At 40.0% G+C, this 16,272-nt stretch overlaps 2 protein-coding genes across 21 annotated transcripts in view; one reads left to right on the forward strand and one right to left on the reverse strand.

The window, feature by feature from the left end:
• The window catches only part of LOC109411457 (epsin-1), a 66,605-nt gene that overhangs the window by 26,381 nt on the left and 23,952 nt on the right, over positions 1-16,272 (reverse strand). For 2 of the 20 annotated variants that reach the window (XM_029870187.2, XM_029870181.2), the window contains exon 1: positions 2,775-2,915. The exons of 16 other annotated variants lie outside the window; for them this stretch is intronic. The gene's annotated coding sequence lies outside the window, so the exon portion shown is untranslated. Of the gene's footprint in view, positions 1-1,430; positions 1,838-2,774; positions 2,916-16,272 lie in introns of those variants that run through there. 2 more of the 20 variants (XM_029870186.2, XM_029870180.2) reach the window with 1 other exon arrangement.
• The window catches only part of LOC134288750 (uncharacterized), a 126,066-nt gene continuing 112,862 nt past the window's right edge, over positions 3,069-16,272 (forward strand). Inside the window, exon 1 of the mRNA XM_062854571.1 lies at positions 3,069-7,088. Within this exon, the coding sequence (XP_062710555.1) occupies positions 5,875-6,729 (855 nt within the window). The 5' untranslated portion in view covers positions 3,069-5,874 and the 3' untranslated portion in view covers positions 6,730-7,088. The remainder of the gene's footprint in view (positions 7,089-16,272) is intronic.

Below are 16,272 nucleotides of genomic sequence, written 5' to 3' on the forward strand. Positions count from 1 at the left end.
ATATCGTAGACTTTTTTTTATATATTTCTGGAATATTTAACCCTCTAATACCCAAATTTTTGATTTTGATCCAAATATCATTTTTCGTCATCTAAAATCGATTTAAGCATGTTTTGGAAGATGATTCTTTTTAATTCTCGATATCGTGAATTTCAGTTTTTGATTTTTCTAATTTTTATTTTTGAACATCCCCACACTTTTATATTTTTCCTGGAAGCCAATTTGGGGAACGGATTTTTTGAGATGAAAACATTTTGAGATTTTATGATTATTGTTGAAATATTATTATTTTAAATTTTTTTCACAGAAAATTTTATTTTCCGTGTAATTTTAAGGAAAATAATTTTAGAGTGTATTCGATACCCTTAAACTATTAAACCTGGATAGAATGATTTGGGAAAAATTTAAAATATGTTAATTGTGGCGATTCAATACAAAATAAACTATGACTTCTAAAAGGTGACTAAAACTTCAATTTTTCAATGATTTTTAAAAAATGGTAATACGCTTTAAAATACACCAAAAACCATTTTGAGATATACAGAACAGATATCAGCCAAAAATATAAAAAAATGATTTTCCACGAAACAAAAATTACAAAAATGCTCAAACTATACCCCGTCTAAAGGCGGGATTGGGTATTAGAGGGTTAATATTTGATTTCAAAATGTTAACGTTTCTTTGAGCAAATTTTCCTCAATTCTTCCTTTAAGTTACTTATTGAAACTGTTAATGGTCTAATTTCATGAACATGCATTTTTATTTAAATGCTATGGTTTTATTCTATAATTAATCCGAATGCATTGCAATCTGTAAAACCAACGTATTCTTTGCTACGTTTGTTTACATTGAAATTCGCACCACGGCGAAATAATGTCCCGACGCCGTCTCCGCATATTGATGTTTACTATTTTCTGAAATTAACCGCCTTGTCGTGTTGATTACGGTTCATGGCGCACGATTCAGAAAAATAACCGTTTACCAGCTGGTTGGTGTAAGTAAGCGAAAAAAAGCAACAACACAGAATTTAATACAGGGAGCCAACAAAGGAGGCGGGTGCGTGTGAGCAGTTAGTCGGTAGAGAGTTCAGAAACCGTTCGGCGGTCTCCCCAATGACTGCGATTCTGAATCGAAGCATGCTGCGATTCATATAAAATACGCGTTAATGCAAACGGCCTAGACAAGGTCAACGGTCGTCATACCGGTACGGAGAGCGAGTTCTACATGCTAGTGTGTACTGTGTATGAAAGCTACTTCCTTATTAATATCGTTGCAAAAGTTCTTGGTGCAGGTAAATTTCAAGTATTTGGATAAACTGATCCGCATCATTGAGCCTTGCAATCTGCTTATCTTATCGTATCAGCGTTCAGATAACCCAGACAACAAACAAACATTTTCAACGAATAAACACATTTGCTGAATATTATCACCTTCGTTATCGAGCGCACCGGTTTTCTGTTACGGACAAGTCACTTTGTTTACCGATGCTTTTTCTCTTCTGTTCCACTTTGAGCTGATATACGCAGACAAAACTTCACACTTATTTTTATCACAAAGATTTCAGTCTTCTTTGTTCTCCACCAAATTGCAACACCTGTCTATCGACACTAGCGAAGAGTAAATGTGATGCGAAAATGGAACTCTCTGGATGCACGTTACGCAGTCATAGCAGGCGCCGGTGACACCAAACGAATTCGTAAACACAACAACTTGTCTCTTTAATGACGGCGAGACGCTGCGGATATCTGGTTCCGATACTCGACACGATCTCGGATGATGAATGTTTTCTGTTTGTTGGAACAATTTGAAGCGACACCACCGAACTATTGAGACAAGAGGTATTGAATACGTTACAGCTGTTCGACCGCCCTCCCTTCTACTACACGTACGGAAACAGACTGACTGATGGGTGGCGCATGGTTACATTCCGCAAAACGTCTTACATTACGCAAGTTGGTATCTAGTAATCTAATTAGGGTCTATGTTCATAGGTTGTTCGTTAGTAAGGCTCACCCAAGTAACCTATGAAAACATTGACATGTGACACAGGAGGCGTTTATTAGATAACAAATGCTTGTATGATCAAATTTTGTCAGGTTTATTTTTATCAGGTAAATACCATTTAGTGATTGCTTCATTTATTCAACAAATTAACATTTCTAATTCAGTAACCAGTCTAATGTGTCCAAACCCAAACGTCCAGCATTGATATACGAAGCCTTATAAACAACTTGCTACGTTTCATCTGCTGTTTTCATATATGTACTTTCTTTCAACGGTAACTGTTGAATATAATCCTCAGCAATTCATAATCTTACGACTTTGAATTGAACAGACAGTATGCAGTTGCGGTCCGGCAGACATGACAAAGCCCAAAGGGTGGTGTCAAATTCTATAATGTGCAGACTACAACTAGATATCTGAGTCGCCACCACAGCTTGCTTCGATGAAGTGTGCGGTAGTCAAAGCATACATATGTAAAATCAGTAGGCTGTGTATTACACCGTGACAATAAAATCTCTTCCCTTGGTGTTTTTGGTTGATGTTAGGGGTTAAGTTTTTTGAACTTATGGGCTAAATAAACGATTTGTGGTCATTCATACAAAGTGGTAATATAATAAGTCAAGTGTCCGGTGCCACGTGAAGCAAATCCACGTTGGTTATTTGACGCACCTGAGAAGGACCTGTATGGTATCTAAATATGGAAGGATTATTGGCGATTTGTCGTTGCTAAAAGTAGGTATTTTTAAACTTATAACGATGGATAAACTTACTTCAAGTTGTTTTCTACTGAATGTGCAAGATTAGGAAACTACGTCACTAGAATGCTCGTACTATGTGTATGTACCGATTGACGAAGATGTCGCCTCTCGTCGCAAATCAATCCAAGTGGAAACAAAACGAAGGTCTGACACATGCCAGCGCGCGGGTGCGAAGAAAGAAGACTGTGTTAATTCACACCTCGGAATTTTGTGCAGCACACGATTGAAGTGTGTCGTTGTTGTTTATGCGGGTATGGGGTTTATCTTATCGTTATCTATCCTTCCGATTTGATAGTAAGTGACACCAGCACAAAGGAAGTAGGTATGAGATTTTCCAACTCACATAAAATTGTTGATTCATTCGTCGCTATCGATAGTCGCACATTCAACATGAGAATTGCAAAAATCTCACAACACACTTTTCCTGGAAAATACCAGACATAGGTCGTAGACAAAGCGTAACGACAGCATGGCGCCAGACATGACTAACAAATTTGTTCCCAGCTCACCACACACAGGATTTGTCCACCTTGCAGAATGTTGCGACATGTCCTACAACGTGACCCAGTTAGGGTGACAGTTACGTCGTTTCCAATGTGCATCAAATCCATTACACAGCGTAACAAAAAATAACTTTTTGTCTGTCTCAAGAGCAAACTTATGTGTCTCCGAAGGATTTTGGACCGCTGAATCCAAATCCGGGCTCAGATTTGCTCTAGCACGTCACAATTTTGAGCTATACCTCAATTTATAGGGCAAAATATGAGATTTTGGGCTTTTTTGACTGCAAGCCATTAAGCAAGGAAATATTTTTTTAAGCAATCAAAAGGTTAATTGGTCAATTAACATCTAAATTAACGACTCATGCAAAATATTTCGTTTTACCAAATCGAATTTGATAGTTTTAAGCGATTTATGATAGGTACGATATTTCCCATACAAGTCATCCTCCAAAAGTTGCATGCAAGTTTTCATACTAACATAAAATGCTTAAATCTATCAAATTTGATTAGGTAAAACGAAATATTTTGCATGAGTCGTTAATTTAGATGTTAATTGACCAATTAACCTCTTGATTGCTTTAAAAAAATATTTCCAAGCTTAATGGCTTGCAGTCAAAAAAGCCCAAAATCGCATGTTTTGCCCTATGAATTGAGGTATAGCTCAACATTGTGACGTGTTAGAGCAAATCTGAGCCCGGATTCGGATTCAGCGGTCCAAAATCCTTCGGAGACACATAAGTTTGCTCTTGAGACAAAAAAATGTTGCGCTGTGTTATTCGCAACGCAACATAACACAACCTCAGTGCTTCCACGATGTAACGAAACAATAAAAATCAAACCAAAGTAAGCGCTGCAAACAAACTAGGTACTTGCAATTGCATGTGCACGGCTGACCTTAATGTGCCATCGCCTGCTATGTATGAAGTACTCCAAGCAATGTCCACTTTTGTTGTTTATTTTTTTCCTTCATTTATATATCTAATATAACAAGATTCAAGACCAAGTTCAAGACAAAATTAACAATATTTGGTTCGGGTTTTGATATAATTTATTTTATTCAGTATTATAATTTACATTTTATATAACTCATTTTGGAATCATAATGGCCAATTTTTCCAAACTGGCTCATTATGCAACTGAAATGAGTTGCATAATGAAAAATAGTTGTATAATGTTCATAATGCAACTCATTTGAGTTGCATTATGAACATTATGCAACTCAAATGGGTTGCATTATGAAAAAATCATTGCATAAAATTTTGTATGGAACTCGTTGCAAAACTCGATTTTTTCAGCACTCTTCGTATTTATCCAACTTGGCAAGCCTCGTTGGATAAACGTACGACTCGTGCTGAAAAAATCAACTTTTTGCAACTCATTACATAAATAACTATTATGTTTACTTTAATCCTAGAACAAAAAAGTCATGCCTTCGATGATATGACGAAATCTTCAAATATTTGTATTTTTTTATTAATTGATCTTTACGTTAAAATGTATATGCTAAAAATACTGCCGTATTTCTGCAAAGTGACGTAAGCGCCATTCAAAATTTCGAAATTTTCTGGTATATTATATTTAATATCTAATGTAAAAATAACACTGTGCAATGCCTGCTGTTTTAGAATGCAAGATCTAGTCATAATCTATCATCTATGGAAAGAAATTTAGAGGATGACCAAGAGTTTTATGCATAATAACCAAAAAATGGGCCAAAACTATCAATGTTGCTTACGTCACTTTGCAGAATTACGGCAGAATAGATGCCTCAATATTTTACTACGATTTTTTTAAATAATATATAACATATTGCTGAAGTAGTAGTATCGAAACGTTTTTCTTTTGGCCATACCAAGGTAAACCTATTTCAGAATGACCACTCTCATAGTCCAGATATTCTGATGAACTAGACAATTTAGACACAATCTGCTGAACCAACTGCATTTTTTTTTATAAATTAAATTTACTGACTGTGCCCTGATTTATTTTGCAGATTCTGTTGATGAAAAAGAAAAAAAACTAGCTTGATAGCTAGAAAGAGTTTAATTCTCTTCAGGTTCTCTATTAAAAGTTCTCACACAAATTGTAACAGATAATGCATCCCCCCCCCGCGTCCATACAAAAAGGACAACTGTGAGAAGAATGTACATTCGGAGTAATGAACTGTTTTGCCTGCCTCGCTAGAGGTGTTTTTCCAATTGGCGTCCACTTCGAAAGTTTCCCAAGCTTTCAGCTCCATTCCAAGAGATGCAACAGAAAGCCCATAAAAGGGTTCTGGTGCTAGCATATCGACTTTTTCCTTACCCATAATAGCCAGGAACCCAGCATAATTTGGCTTGATTACGATGCCACCGTTTTTGAAGTGCTTGAATACAATCCCAAACATGTTTAGATGTGCATATCGCCGATCTCAAAGCATGCAACGCTGCTTGACTGTCAGACATGATGCAGATGTAATTTATGCGTAAGCATATTACAGCACATTCTAAAATTGCTTGAATATCAGCTTGAAATCCACCATCGGGTACGTGGAACGGAATCGACGTAACGAATGGTTCGACGAAGAGTGCAGAACGGTTTTGGAGGAGAAGAACGCAGCGAGGGCGGTAATGCTGCAGCAAGGGACTCGACAGAACGTGGAACGTTACAAACAGAAGCGGAAACAGCAGACCCGCCTCTTTCGGGAGAAAAAGCGCCACCTGGAAGAAGCGGAGTGTGAAGAAATGGAACTGCTGTGCCGTTCCCAAGAAACACGGAAGTTCTATCAGAAGCTCAACGCATCCCGCAACGGCTTCGTGCCGCGAGCCGAAATATGCAGGGATGAAGACGGAGGCCTCTTGACGGACGGACGTGAGGTGATCGAAAGGTGGAAGCAGTACTTCGATCAGCACCTGAACGGCGTGGAGAACGTAGGCACGGGAGCCCACGGCAACGGAAGGAACGACGACGCCAGTGCAGCGGAGGACGGAAATGAACCAACTCCCACGCTGAGGGAAGTTAAGGATGCCATTCACCAGCTCAAAACCAACAAAGCAGCTGATAAGGATGGTATCGCAGCTGAACTCATCAAGATGGGCCCAGAAAGGTTGGCCACCTGTCTGCATCGGCTGATAGTCAGGATCTGGGAAACCGAACAGCTACCGGAGGAGTGGAAGGAAGGGGTAATCTGCCCCATTCACAAGAAAGGCGACCATTTGGAATGTGAGAACTTCAGGGCGATCACTATTTTGAATGCTGCCTACAAAGTGCTATCCCAGATCATCTTCCGTCGTCTGTCACCTAAAACAAATGAGTTCGTGGGAAGTTATCAAGCCGGCTTCATCGACGGCCGGTCGACAACGGACCAGATCTTTACCGTACGGCAAATCCTCCAGAAATGCCGTGAATACCAGGTCCCAACGCACCACCTGTTCATCGACTTCAAAGCGGCATACGATAGTATCGACCGCGCAGAGCTATGTTGAATCATGGACGAAAACGGCTTTCCTGGGAAGCTGACTAGACTGATTAAAGCAACGATGGACGGTGTGCAAAACTGCGTAAGGGTTTCGGGTGAACTATCCAGTTCATTCGTATCTCGCCGGGGACTGCGACAAGGTGACGGACTCTCATGTCTACTCTTCAACATCGCGCTGGAAGGTGTGATGCGACGAGCCGGGCTCAACAGCCGGGGAACGATTTTCACAAAATCCGGTCAATTTGTGTGCTTTGCGGACGACATGGACATTATCGCTAGAACATTTGGAACGGTGGCAGAACTGAACACCCGCCTGAAACGCGAAGCAGCAAAGGTCGGACTGGTGGTGAATGCCTCAAAAACAAAGTACATGCTGGTAGGCGGAACCGAAAACGACCGGATCCGTCTGGGTAGTAATGTTACGATAGACGGGGATACTTTCGAGGTGGTGGAGGAATTCGTCTACCTCGGATCCTTACTGACGGCTGACAACAACGTGAGCCGAGAAATTCGGAGGCGCATCATCAGCGGAAGTCGGGCCTACTACGGGCTCCAGAAGAAACTGCGGTCGAAAAAGATTCACCCACGCACCAAATGCACCATGTACAAAACGCTGATAAGACCGGTGATCCTCTACGGGCACGAGACATGGACCATGCTCGAGGAGGACCTGCAAGCACTCGGAGTTTTCGAGCGACGGCGGTGTGCAGGAGAACGGTGTGTGGCGGAGAAGAATGAACCACGAGCTCGCTGCACTTTACGGCGAACCCAGCATCCAGAAGGTGGCCAAAGCCGGAAGGATACGTTGGGCAGGGCATGTTGCAAGAATGCCGGACAACAACCCTGCAAAGCTGGTGTTGTTTAAAGTCATTAAAATAGTTAAGAATACTGTGATCAGGGATGGGAACACTCACTTGCAAAGAATTACTCCCATTTATTATTTTCTCAGCTCAGAAGCTATCAAAAAACCGTGTATGGAGGACTTTCATCTAGCCTTCATAGTTCTCTCATAACTTTAGCATGCGTGTGCGACCTTTACTTTATTCGACAAACTTTAAGATACAACTACAAATTAAAAGTCCTCCATACATGATTTTTCGATAGCATGCTTCTGAGCTGAGAAAATAGAGCGTGAGTGTAATTGTTTGCAAGTGAGTGTTCCCATCGTTAACTGAGATGCCCAATGAGGTCCAGTAATTGAAGCTTCTCTAGCTTTTTTCTTCAGTTTTTTTTCCTTCATATCAATGAAGCGTAGGTTACCCTGGGTCTTACTATTGCCATATAGATCTAATGGTTCACTTTTGGCTACGATTCCCACTGCCTACCAACAATTCATTTACTTATCCGAAGAGCATTTTGTCGCTTTGGTTATCGCTTGCTCCAAATGATAGTTCCAGTGAGGCTTGCTGTCAAGGTACACGGCCGCTGTATATCCTAATATACTTAACTGTGAAAGTTCCAGAAAAGTATGGAAAGACAAACTTGTATTGTTCTTTTATTACATATTTCTCTTTCGTGTAAATGGTACAATAGTGGTTTTAGAAGGGATTATGTTGATGAGCACTGCTCAAAGACTACCTAGAAACGGGAGGTTCGACGAGGAGTGTCAGAGGGTAACGGATGAAAAAAATGTCGCCAGAAGCCGGATGCTGCCCAACTAATAATTGCAAGTCACAAACAAACAAGCATGCTTAATTGTTGCTTAATAATGATAATGATAGCTGAACTAAAATTATGCTCTACACATTACTGTTTAAATGATTTTTCGATTGAGAAAATAGTCAATGTTCGACTTTCTTCATCGGTATCATCAATGATAAATTAAAACACTTTTCAAAAGTTTAACAAGAAATTTATTCGACAAGCATTGATTCCTTAACAAAAGAATTAAAAAAAAATAGTCTGCATCTTATTAAGCTGATGTAACGATAAGCATATGCTCCTGAACAATGTGCTTTTCACTTGTCAAATAAACGCCTTCAGCCCGTCATAGTTTGACTCGGAACTTTGTTCGGATTATGGGATAAATCATGGATAAAAATGTTTAGACAACCAAGTTATTAAAGAACCAAAATTTTAAACGAATCTCATAAAATAAAACAGAATGAAATTATGTAGTTCAACATTGAGCGCCAAGAGACGTAATCAACGTAAAAATGAGGCATTTATTATTATTACCCAGTCAACCAGTGATCGTATAAGATGTTGCATAAGATGTTAAAGTGGAGGCGATATGCGTACATTTTACATGCGCCTAAATGGAGGCATGTGCGCATATAGCCTCCACTTTATCATCTTATGCAACATCTTATACGATTACTGGTTGTCTAGGTAGTCTGTAACAAGATATCTTGTACCTAGATTATTATATTTTTTCATCTTCCGCAGCAGTTCGATTGTACAAGACGCTTGGATCGACGCATTTGACATTTCAGTGCTGTCGTGTTTACTGAATATTGTTCCCACAGTCAATAGATAACCAAACAGCATTCAGAAGTCGACACATTTCAAACATTCTTATGCACTATTTATTGAACATAACATCAAGATTCCATGACAAAAGCATAAATAAAAATATTGCTTAATCTTCGACTGAGCATGAGTAGATTACCTAACCAGATGCTGTGAATGCACCATGTACAAGACCATACCGCACCACATTTTTAAAGACCGATATGTAATAATAAAAAAAAAAAACATATTCATATCGCAATTAGTTCGTCTGCAATAATATCTTCAATAAGGACCAACACTTTTTGGCCGCATTCGATACAAGTTTTCTCACCGTGCGATAAAAATACTGACAGCGAAATCAGAATGGAAAACACGTGTTTTGAGCTGAACAGCTGTTGAAGTATAAGGCGTTGTTTATTTGATTATCACGTGCTGTGCTAATTCACCACTGCTGAACACAAGTTCAGGAGTGATCATTATTGAGGAAGATTACGTTTTGCTTTGGGTGCTGCATCTCACCCTCTAGGATCTCTAGGATGGCGCAGATAGGAAGGCATGCGGCTGGCAATCGACAGGTCTCGAGTTCTAATCCGGATTTAGGTAATTTTATATGTAATTCTTATTTCATAATAGGTGTTCTCAACATGAGAGCAAATAATTACTCTAGTGAAAGTTCAACAATTTTGCATTTTATTTATTTTCAGTCATTTTTGCCAAAGCTTAATAACAACTTTCTTGTACATTTGTAAAACGTTTTGAACAACAAAAAATTAAGTTGGTGTACAACATGATGCTTTATAACTTCTCCAAATTTGTGTGAACAAAACCCGAACATAGGTTGTACGTGAAAATAATTCAAATGTTATTTAACATTATGCTGAATTAATTCGTCATAATGGTGCCTGTTAAATGAGTGATTGTTAGTTGGGTGGTGTCTGGGACCCGGCGGAGCAGGGAGCGATATAGGGAAGCGAGAGCAGCCAAAAAACTAATCCACCGCAGAAAGAAAAATACCATGAGGAAAATGTGATTGCTCAGACGCAAGAAAGTATGGAGCAGAATGATATGCGGAGGTTTTATGGTCAATGGCGTGCGGAGAAAAATACAGCGCCTTCTCCCGTCATGTGCAACGACCGTGAAGGAAACTTGCTGACAGACAAAACAATGGTGGCTGCCAGGTGGAGAGAGCTCTTCGAGGAGTTGTTGAACGGTGAGGATGGAAGTGCCACAGACAGAATTCGAATCGACGACGACGGACAAGCTGTGGAACCTTCAATGCTAGACGAGGTAAAGACAACCATTAGAGGGCTGAAGAACAATAAGGCCGTTGGAAAGGACGAACTCCCGGTTGAGCTTCTCAAGCACGGTAGTCAGCAGCTGTATAAACTCTTACATCGTATTATATTGAATATATGGGAAGAGGAAGAACTGCCTGCTACATAGTTGGTTGGATTGCCCTCTATATAAAAAGGGTATCGACTGGAATGTGCGAACTACAGAGGATAACACTCAGCGTACAAAATTTTGTCCGGAATTCTGTTTAACAGGCTGAGGCCGATTGAGGAGTCCTTCGTCGGCGAATACTAGGCGGGTTTTAGTGAGGGCCGATCAACGATGGATCAGATGTTTACTCTGCGGCAGATTCTCGATAAATTTCGGGAGTACAACTTGCAGACCCACCATCTTTATTTATTTCAGGGCGTCGTACGACTCAGTGAAGAGAAACGAGTTATGGCAGATTATGATCGAGCATGGTTTTCCGGCGAAGCTGATTAGACTGATTCGTGCGACGCTTGACGGTTAGAAACCAAGTGTAAGGGTTGCGGATGAAATTTCGTCATCGTTCGTAACCTTAGACGGGCTGAAGCAGGGCGATGCTCTTTCGAACTTACTGTTCAACATAGCGCTGGAAGGAGCGATAAGGAGAGCTAGTGTGCAAAGGAGCGGAACCATCGTCACGAGCCACGAGGTCGCATGTGCTCCTGGGCTTCGCGGATGATATCGACATCATCGGGATCGACCATCGGGCCGTGGAATAGACGTTCATTAGTGTGGGTCATCGGAAACGTTTTCTCAGATCAAAGCTTTTTTGGTTCCGTGTCGGGTCCTGAGTATCTGTGCAAAATTTGAGCACGATCGGTTGCGTCTACACTTTGCGCATTGCAATTGAAATTTGTATGGGATTTTGTATGGGAAAACAAACTTTTTTGCATTTTAGCCATAATTTGAAAAAGTTTGTCTGAAACTTTTTAACCGATACTATAAAATGATAGCCTAGGATGTTCTGAAAAACTTTGTTGAAGACCGCAAAGCGATCCGATGCTTGTGAACATAGTTATAACCAACGAACCGCATGCATGTGTTTATGTTTCAACATGTAAAGGAATAGCAATAGCACTTCGCGGTCTTCGACAAAGTTTTTCAGGACACCCTAGGCTATGTTTTCACTTTATTGGTTAAGGAACACCGGGGCAAGTTGAAACGGGTGGGGCAAGATGAAACAGCGAATTAACATGATGTTATCCTATGATGGTAAACAGCTTGAATGTCATAACACATAGTTTTTGATTCAAACAATCTTTTGGCGAAAGAAAAATTTCTAAATTGTTTTGAAAACTATTTCAAAACTTCGTGTTTCATCTTGCCCCACACGTTTCAACTTGCCCCGGTGTACCTTACATGGTTTTAGAAAAATTCGAGCATGTTATGAGAAAAATGCAAAAAAGTGTTTTCCCATGTAAAACCCCATACATACTTCAAACGCGATGCGCAAAACGTAGACATAACCGATCGTGCCCAAATTTTGCACACTTATTTGGGTCCTGAAATGGGATCAAAAAAGCTTTGATCTGATGGGATACCATTGAATTTTTCATTTTTCCATATAAACGATGACCCACTCTAACGTTCATACCTTTTAAAAGAGAGACTGCGAAGGTTGAACTAACACCACGAAGACCAAGTACATGATTGCTGGTGGTCAACGTCTGTCCGGCCGTGGTAGTGGTGGCGAAGTGGTGCTAGGTGGTGAAAAGTTTGATGTTGTGGGCGAATTTGTTTATCTTGGTACTCTAATGGTAATGATGCTACCCGCGAGTTGAAAAGACGGATTTCAGCTGCGAGTCGGGCCTTTTTCGGTCTCCGAAACCAGCTGAAGTCCCGTAGGCTGCAAACGAAGACAAAACTCGCGGTGTACAAGACTCTGACTCTTCCGGTCGCTTTATACGGCCATGAATCATGGACGTTGAGAGAAGCTGATAGGAGAGCATTTGGAGTCTTCGACCGTAAAGTACTGCGAACAATACTCGGCGGTAAACTGGAAGACGGCATCTGGCGGCGTCGCATGTACCACAAATTGTACCAAGTATATAAAGAGATGGATATAGTGAAGCGAATAAAACACGGCAGGCTAGGGTGGGCTGGGCACGTAGCTCGTATGTCGGAGGAACGACAAGCCAAAACCATATTCAGCAGAGAACCAGGAAGGGGCCGTCGGCTTTTTGCAGTTGAGGAGGACCTAAGGGTTCTAAACGTTCAGGGTGACTGGAAGTGATTGGCCCAGGACCGAGACCAGTGGAGGCGAATGCTTCATTCGGCGTAGACTCACCGCTACGCGTTGTAGCCCATGAAGTATCAAGAAAGAATGTTGATGAGATAAAATTTAAAGCACTTTGCATTCTGCTAGTAACGATATAATTTTATTGCTTTGTACTAATATGACTATATCATCTGCGAACCACCGAGGTTCTTAATTTTTGATAAGATCATAAACTATTCAAGACCACAATAGAGATGATACTATATACGCTTCCTTCTGGGCACCCTTTCACCAAAACGTTAGAAACAATCGATTTAGGACCTTAATTTCGTTTTAACGCACCTGTAAAACCCAACAATCTCAGCCTCAACTGTCTATGAAAGCAAAAGTAAAGCATTGAGCCACAAAATTACGGCGAAGCAAACGCCGCCAAACATGTGGAACCTAAATGGAAAAGAATGTAGAAATGTGTCGATTGTGGTTGCTGGGCATCAGGTTTCCCCGTGTCATGTGTGTATGTGGAAAACCGGTTTTCACCTATCCCAACATAAAAGCGCGCCCATATTTTGCTCTCTTTCGGCTTGCATTTCTATGTGCAGTACACCTATACACTACATACCTAACTACATGAGCTCAGATAAACACCACCAATATCGAAAGTTTCGATCTCGGGGGACCGTGTGTAACGAAAACATGGCCAGCTGCGTGCTTCGTACGTTCGTTCGCAGATGCTCCATCAGAGATTGATGGTATACACACATTCTGCAACCGATGGAAAGTCATTGTTTATCGTGGCCCAGACAAGCAAGACTGCGAGTATAGCTGTAAGGCCACTTGAAGCGAAAAATAAGTCAAAAACAATAACTAGTTTCCCGCGAGGATTCGCTTTTCAAGGTCTTTCGTTTCGGCAGGCCCTGGCAGGCCTATCAACAACATATACACGTACTGGTCCAGTGTCCGATGATTGATTTACGCGCTTTCAGGGTCACGTGCAAGGACTCAACCTGAAACGTGAGCCGGTTGTACTTATACAACTAATGTAATATACTTAAGCTCCTAGAATTGCGAACTGGGCAAATGATAGAAGTATTGTATGAATCTATGAGCACTGTCTGTGTTATGAGACTGTATTTTCTTTTATCTTACTACAATTTTCGTAATACTGCTAAATAACAGATAACACTAGTTTACAGCATTTTTGAACTCGGTAAGCTGATGATCATTTTTGGTGTAGAATCATGCCCTGAGTTCGAAAACGCAAAGGAAAAAAATTACAGTAGAGCGGAAATTTTTTCGACTTTCCATACAAGGCTGATGATTTGAAAACGATTTTTGTTCCATTTTTAGACCAAGTCGCTCACTTCAAACATCTCATTCTCCGTAATCAATGCTCCGATTGAGCTGAAATTTTTACTGTAACTCGCCTACATATGATATGTCAAATAAACGTCGAGAAATAATTTTTAAGTTGTTTTTTTCTTATTGAAAAAAATACATTTCTTCAAAAAAATTAGAGAATTTTGCTAAAATTTAAGAAGATCGTCCCTAAAACTCGCCAATACCTTGAATTTCATCAATCTGACTCAAAACCTGTATTCAGATGATCGAATGGTATTGTATTCAGCTTTTAATTTATGGAAAAAGATTTAAAATTGGTTGAACAAAACGCAATTTATTTAAATTTTAGTAAATTACATATTTTGAAAAGTTACAAAACTCGATATTGAGCAAAACCTCAAAAACTGTTCTACTTTAAATTTTTTGAAGGTCGGTTTCGAAATCAGCACTAAATTGTGCTTCAAAAATTTTGGTCGTTGACAGAAGTTCACGACTTTCGTTTTATTTTGTAAACTTGTGTAACTGATAAATTAAAGAAACAAGGTGACCCAACGGTGCCTAGCCACATTCCAAAAATATGTTTCTGCCTTTCTCGTACACCAAAGTGTACCGAAAGGCTATATGTTCACTCAAAAAACCAATGTTCGATAGAAGGCTCGGAGAGTCGAGTCACATATACCAATCAACTTAGTACGACGAATAGAGATGATGTATGTCTGTGCGCAAAAAAAAAGTTCACTCACTTTAACCGTTATGTGTCCGACAAACTTTTTACTTTTTTCTACACCGTGCTTTTTAAATGGGCGCTGGGTACCCGGGTACCCTGTCGGCCATATAAGGGTTAAAGGCACTTCCCATTTTACGGATTATAGCTCGAATCGAACCGGAGCTTTATCGCATTGTTTACTATTGAAAATGGGGCGGATTGGTCAAGGCGACCCGGAGTTATGGCCATTTCAGTGTTCCGGACCAGCACCGGTGAACGGGTCATATATAAAACTGAACCAAATGCTACATTTGGTATTTACCTTTCAGAAGAGTTACTGGACATGATAGATAACAAATCGCAGCTTGGTATAATGAAAGCAGTTACCGTTACACCCGTAGACTTTAGGATCTAAACTCAAGAACAGTTTGGATGACCTAGGATATCCCGACTGATGTGATATTGTCTATTTACCTTTCAGAAGACTTGCTGGACATGATAGATTACAAATCGCAGCTTTGTATTATAAAATCAGTTATCAGATACATCAAATTGAGCCGAATTTTGTAAAGTTTACAGTGGTTGCCGAATTTTATACGGAAAACATCAATGGAAACCACAAAACTACAATATCGGCCAATAATTCAAGATAGCGACAAAAAATCCAAGATGGCGGCCCACAGCTAGAAGAAGCAGCTGTTTTAAGGAGTTTAAGGCTCTAAAACGTTGCATGGGTATAATTGGTATGGGGAAGATGTCCGGGGTCCCAAAATAGGAACCATTATATTCAAGATGGCGGCCCAAAATCCAAGATGGTAGCCCAAAGTTCAAGATGTCGGCTGTTTTAACCCTTTGAAGCCGGAATTTTTCCAAGCGTTCTTCTGGAGTTTTTTCTACGTTTTTCTGTAGTTTTGGTATTCAATTTTATACTATTGGTCGGTAAAAAATTATGCAGAATATTTTTTCTGGACATCCTAGGTCATCCAAACTATTCTTGAGTTTAGATCCTTAAGTCTATGGCTGTAACGGTAACTTCTTTCATTATACAAAGCTGCGATTTGTAATCTATCATGTCCAGTAAGTCTTCTGAAAATTCAATAGACAGTAACAGATCATTCGGGATATCCTAGATCATCCAAACTGTTCTTGAGTCTAGAACATAAAGTCTATGGGTGTAACAATAACTGATTTTATAATACAAAGCTGCGATTTGTAATCTATCATGTCCAGCAAGTCTTCTGAAAGGTAAATAGACAATATCAGATCAGTCGGGATATCTTAGGTCATCCAAACTGTTCTTGAGTTTAGATCCTCAAGTCTGCGGGTGTAACGGTAACTGATTTCATTATACAAAGCTGCGATTTGTAATCCATCATGTCCAGTAAGTCTTCTGAAAATTCAATGGACAATATCAGATCATTCGGGATATCCTAGGTCATCCAAACTGTTCATGAGTTTAGATCCTAAAGTCTATGGGTGTAACGATAACTGATTTCATTATACAAAACTGCGAT

Source organism: Aedes albopictus, chromosome 2 (genome assembly GCF_035046485.1).
Source record: "Aedes albopictus strain Foshan chromosome 2, AalbF5, whole genome shotgun sequence".
In the NCBI taxonomy this organism is placed as follows: Eukaryota; Metazoa; Arthropoda; class Insecta; order Diptera; family Culicidae; genus Aedes; species Aedes albopictus.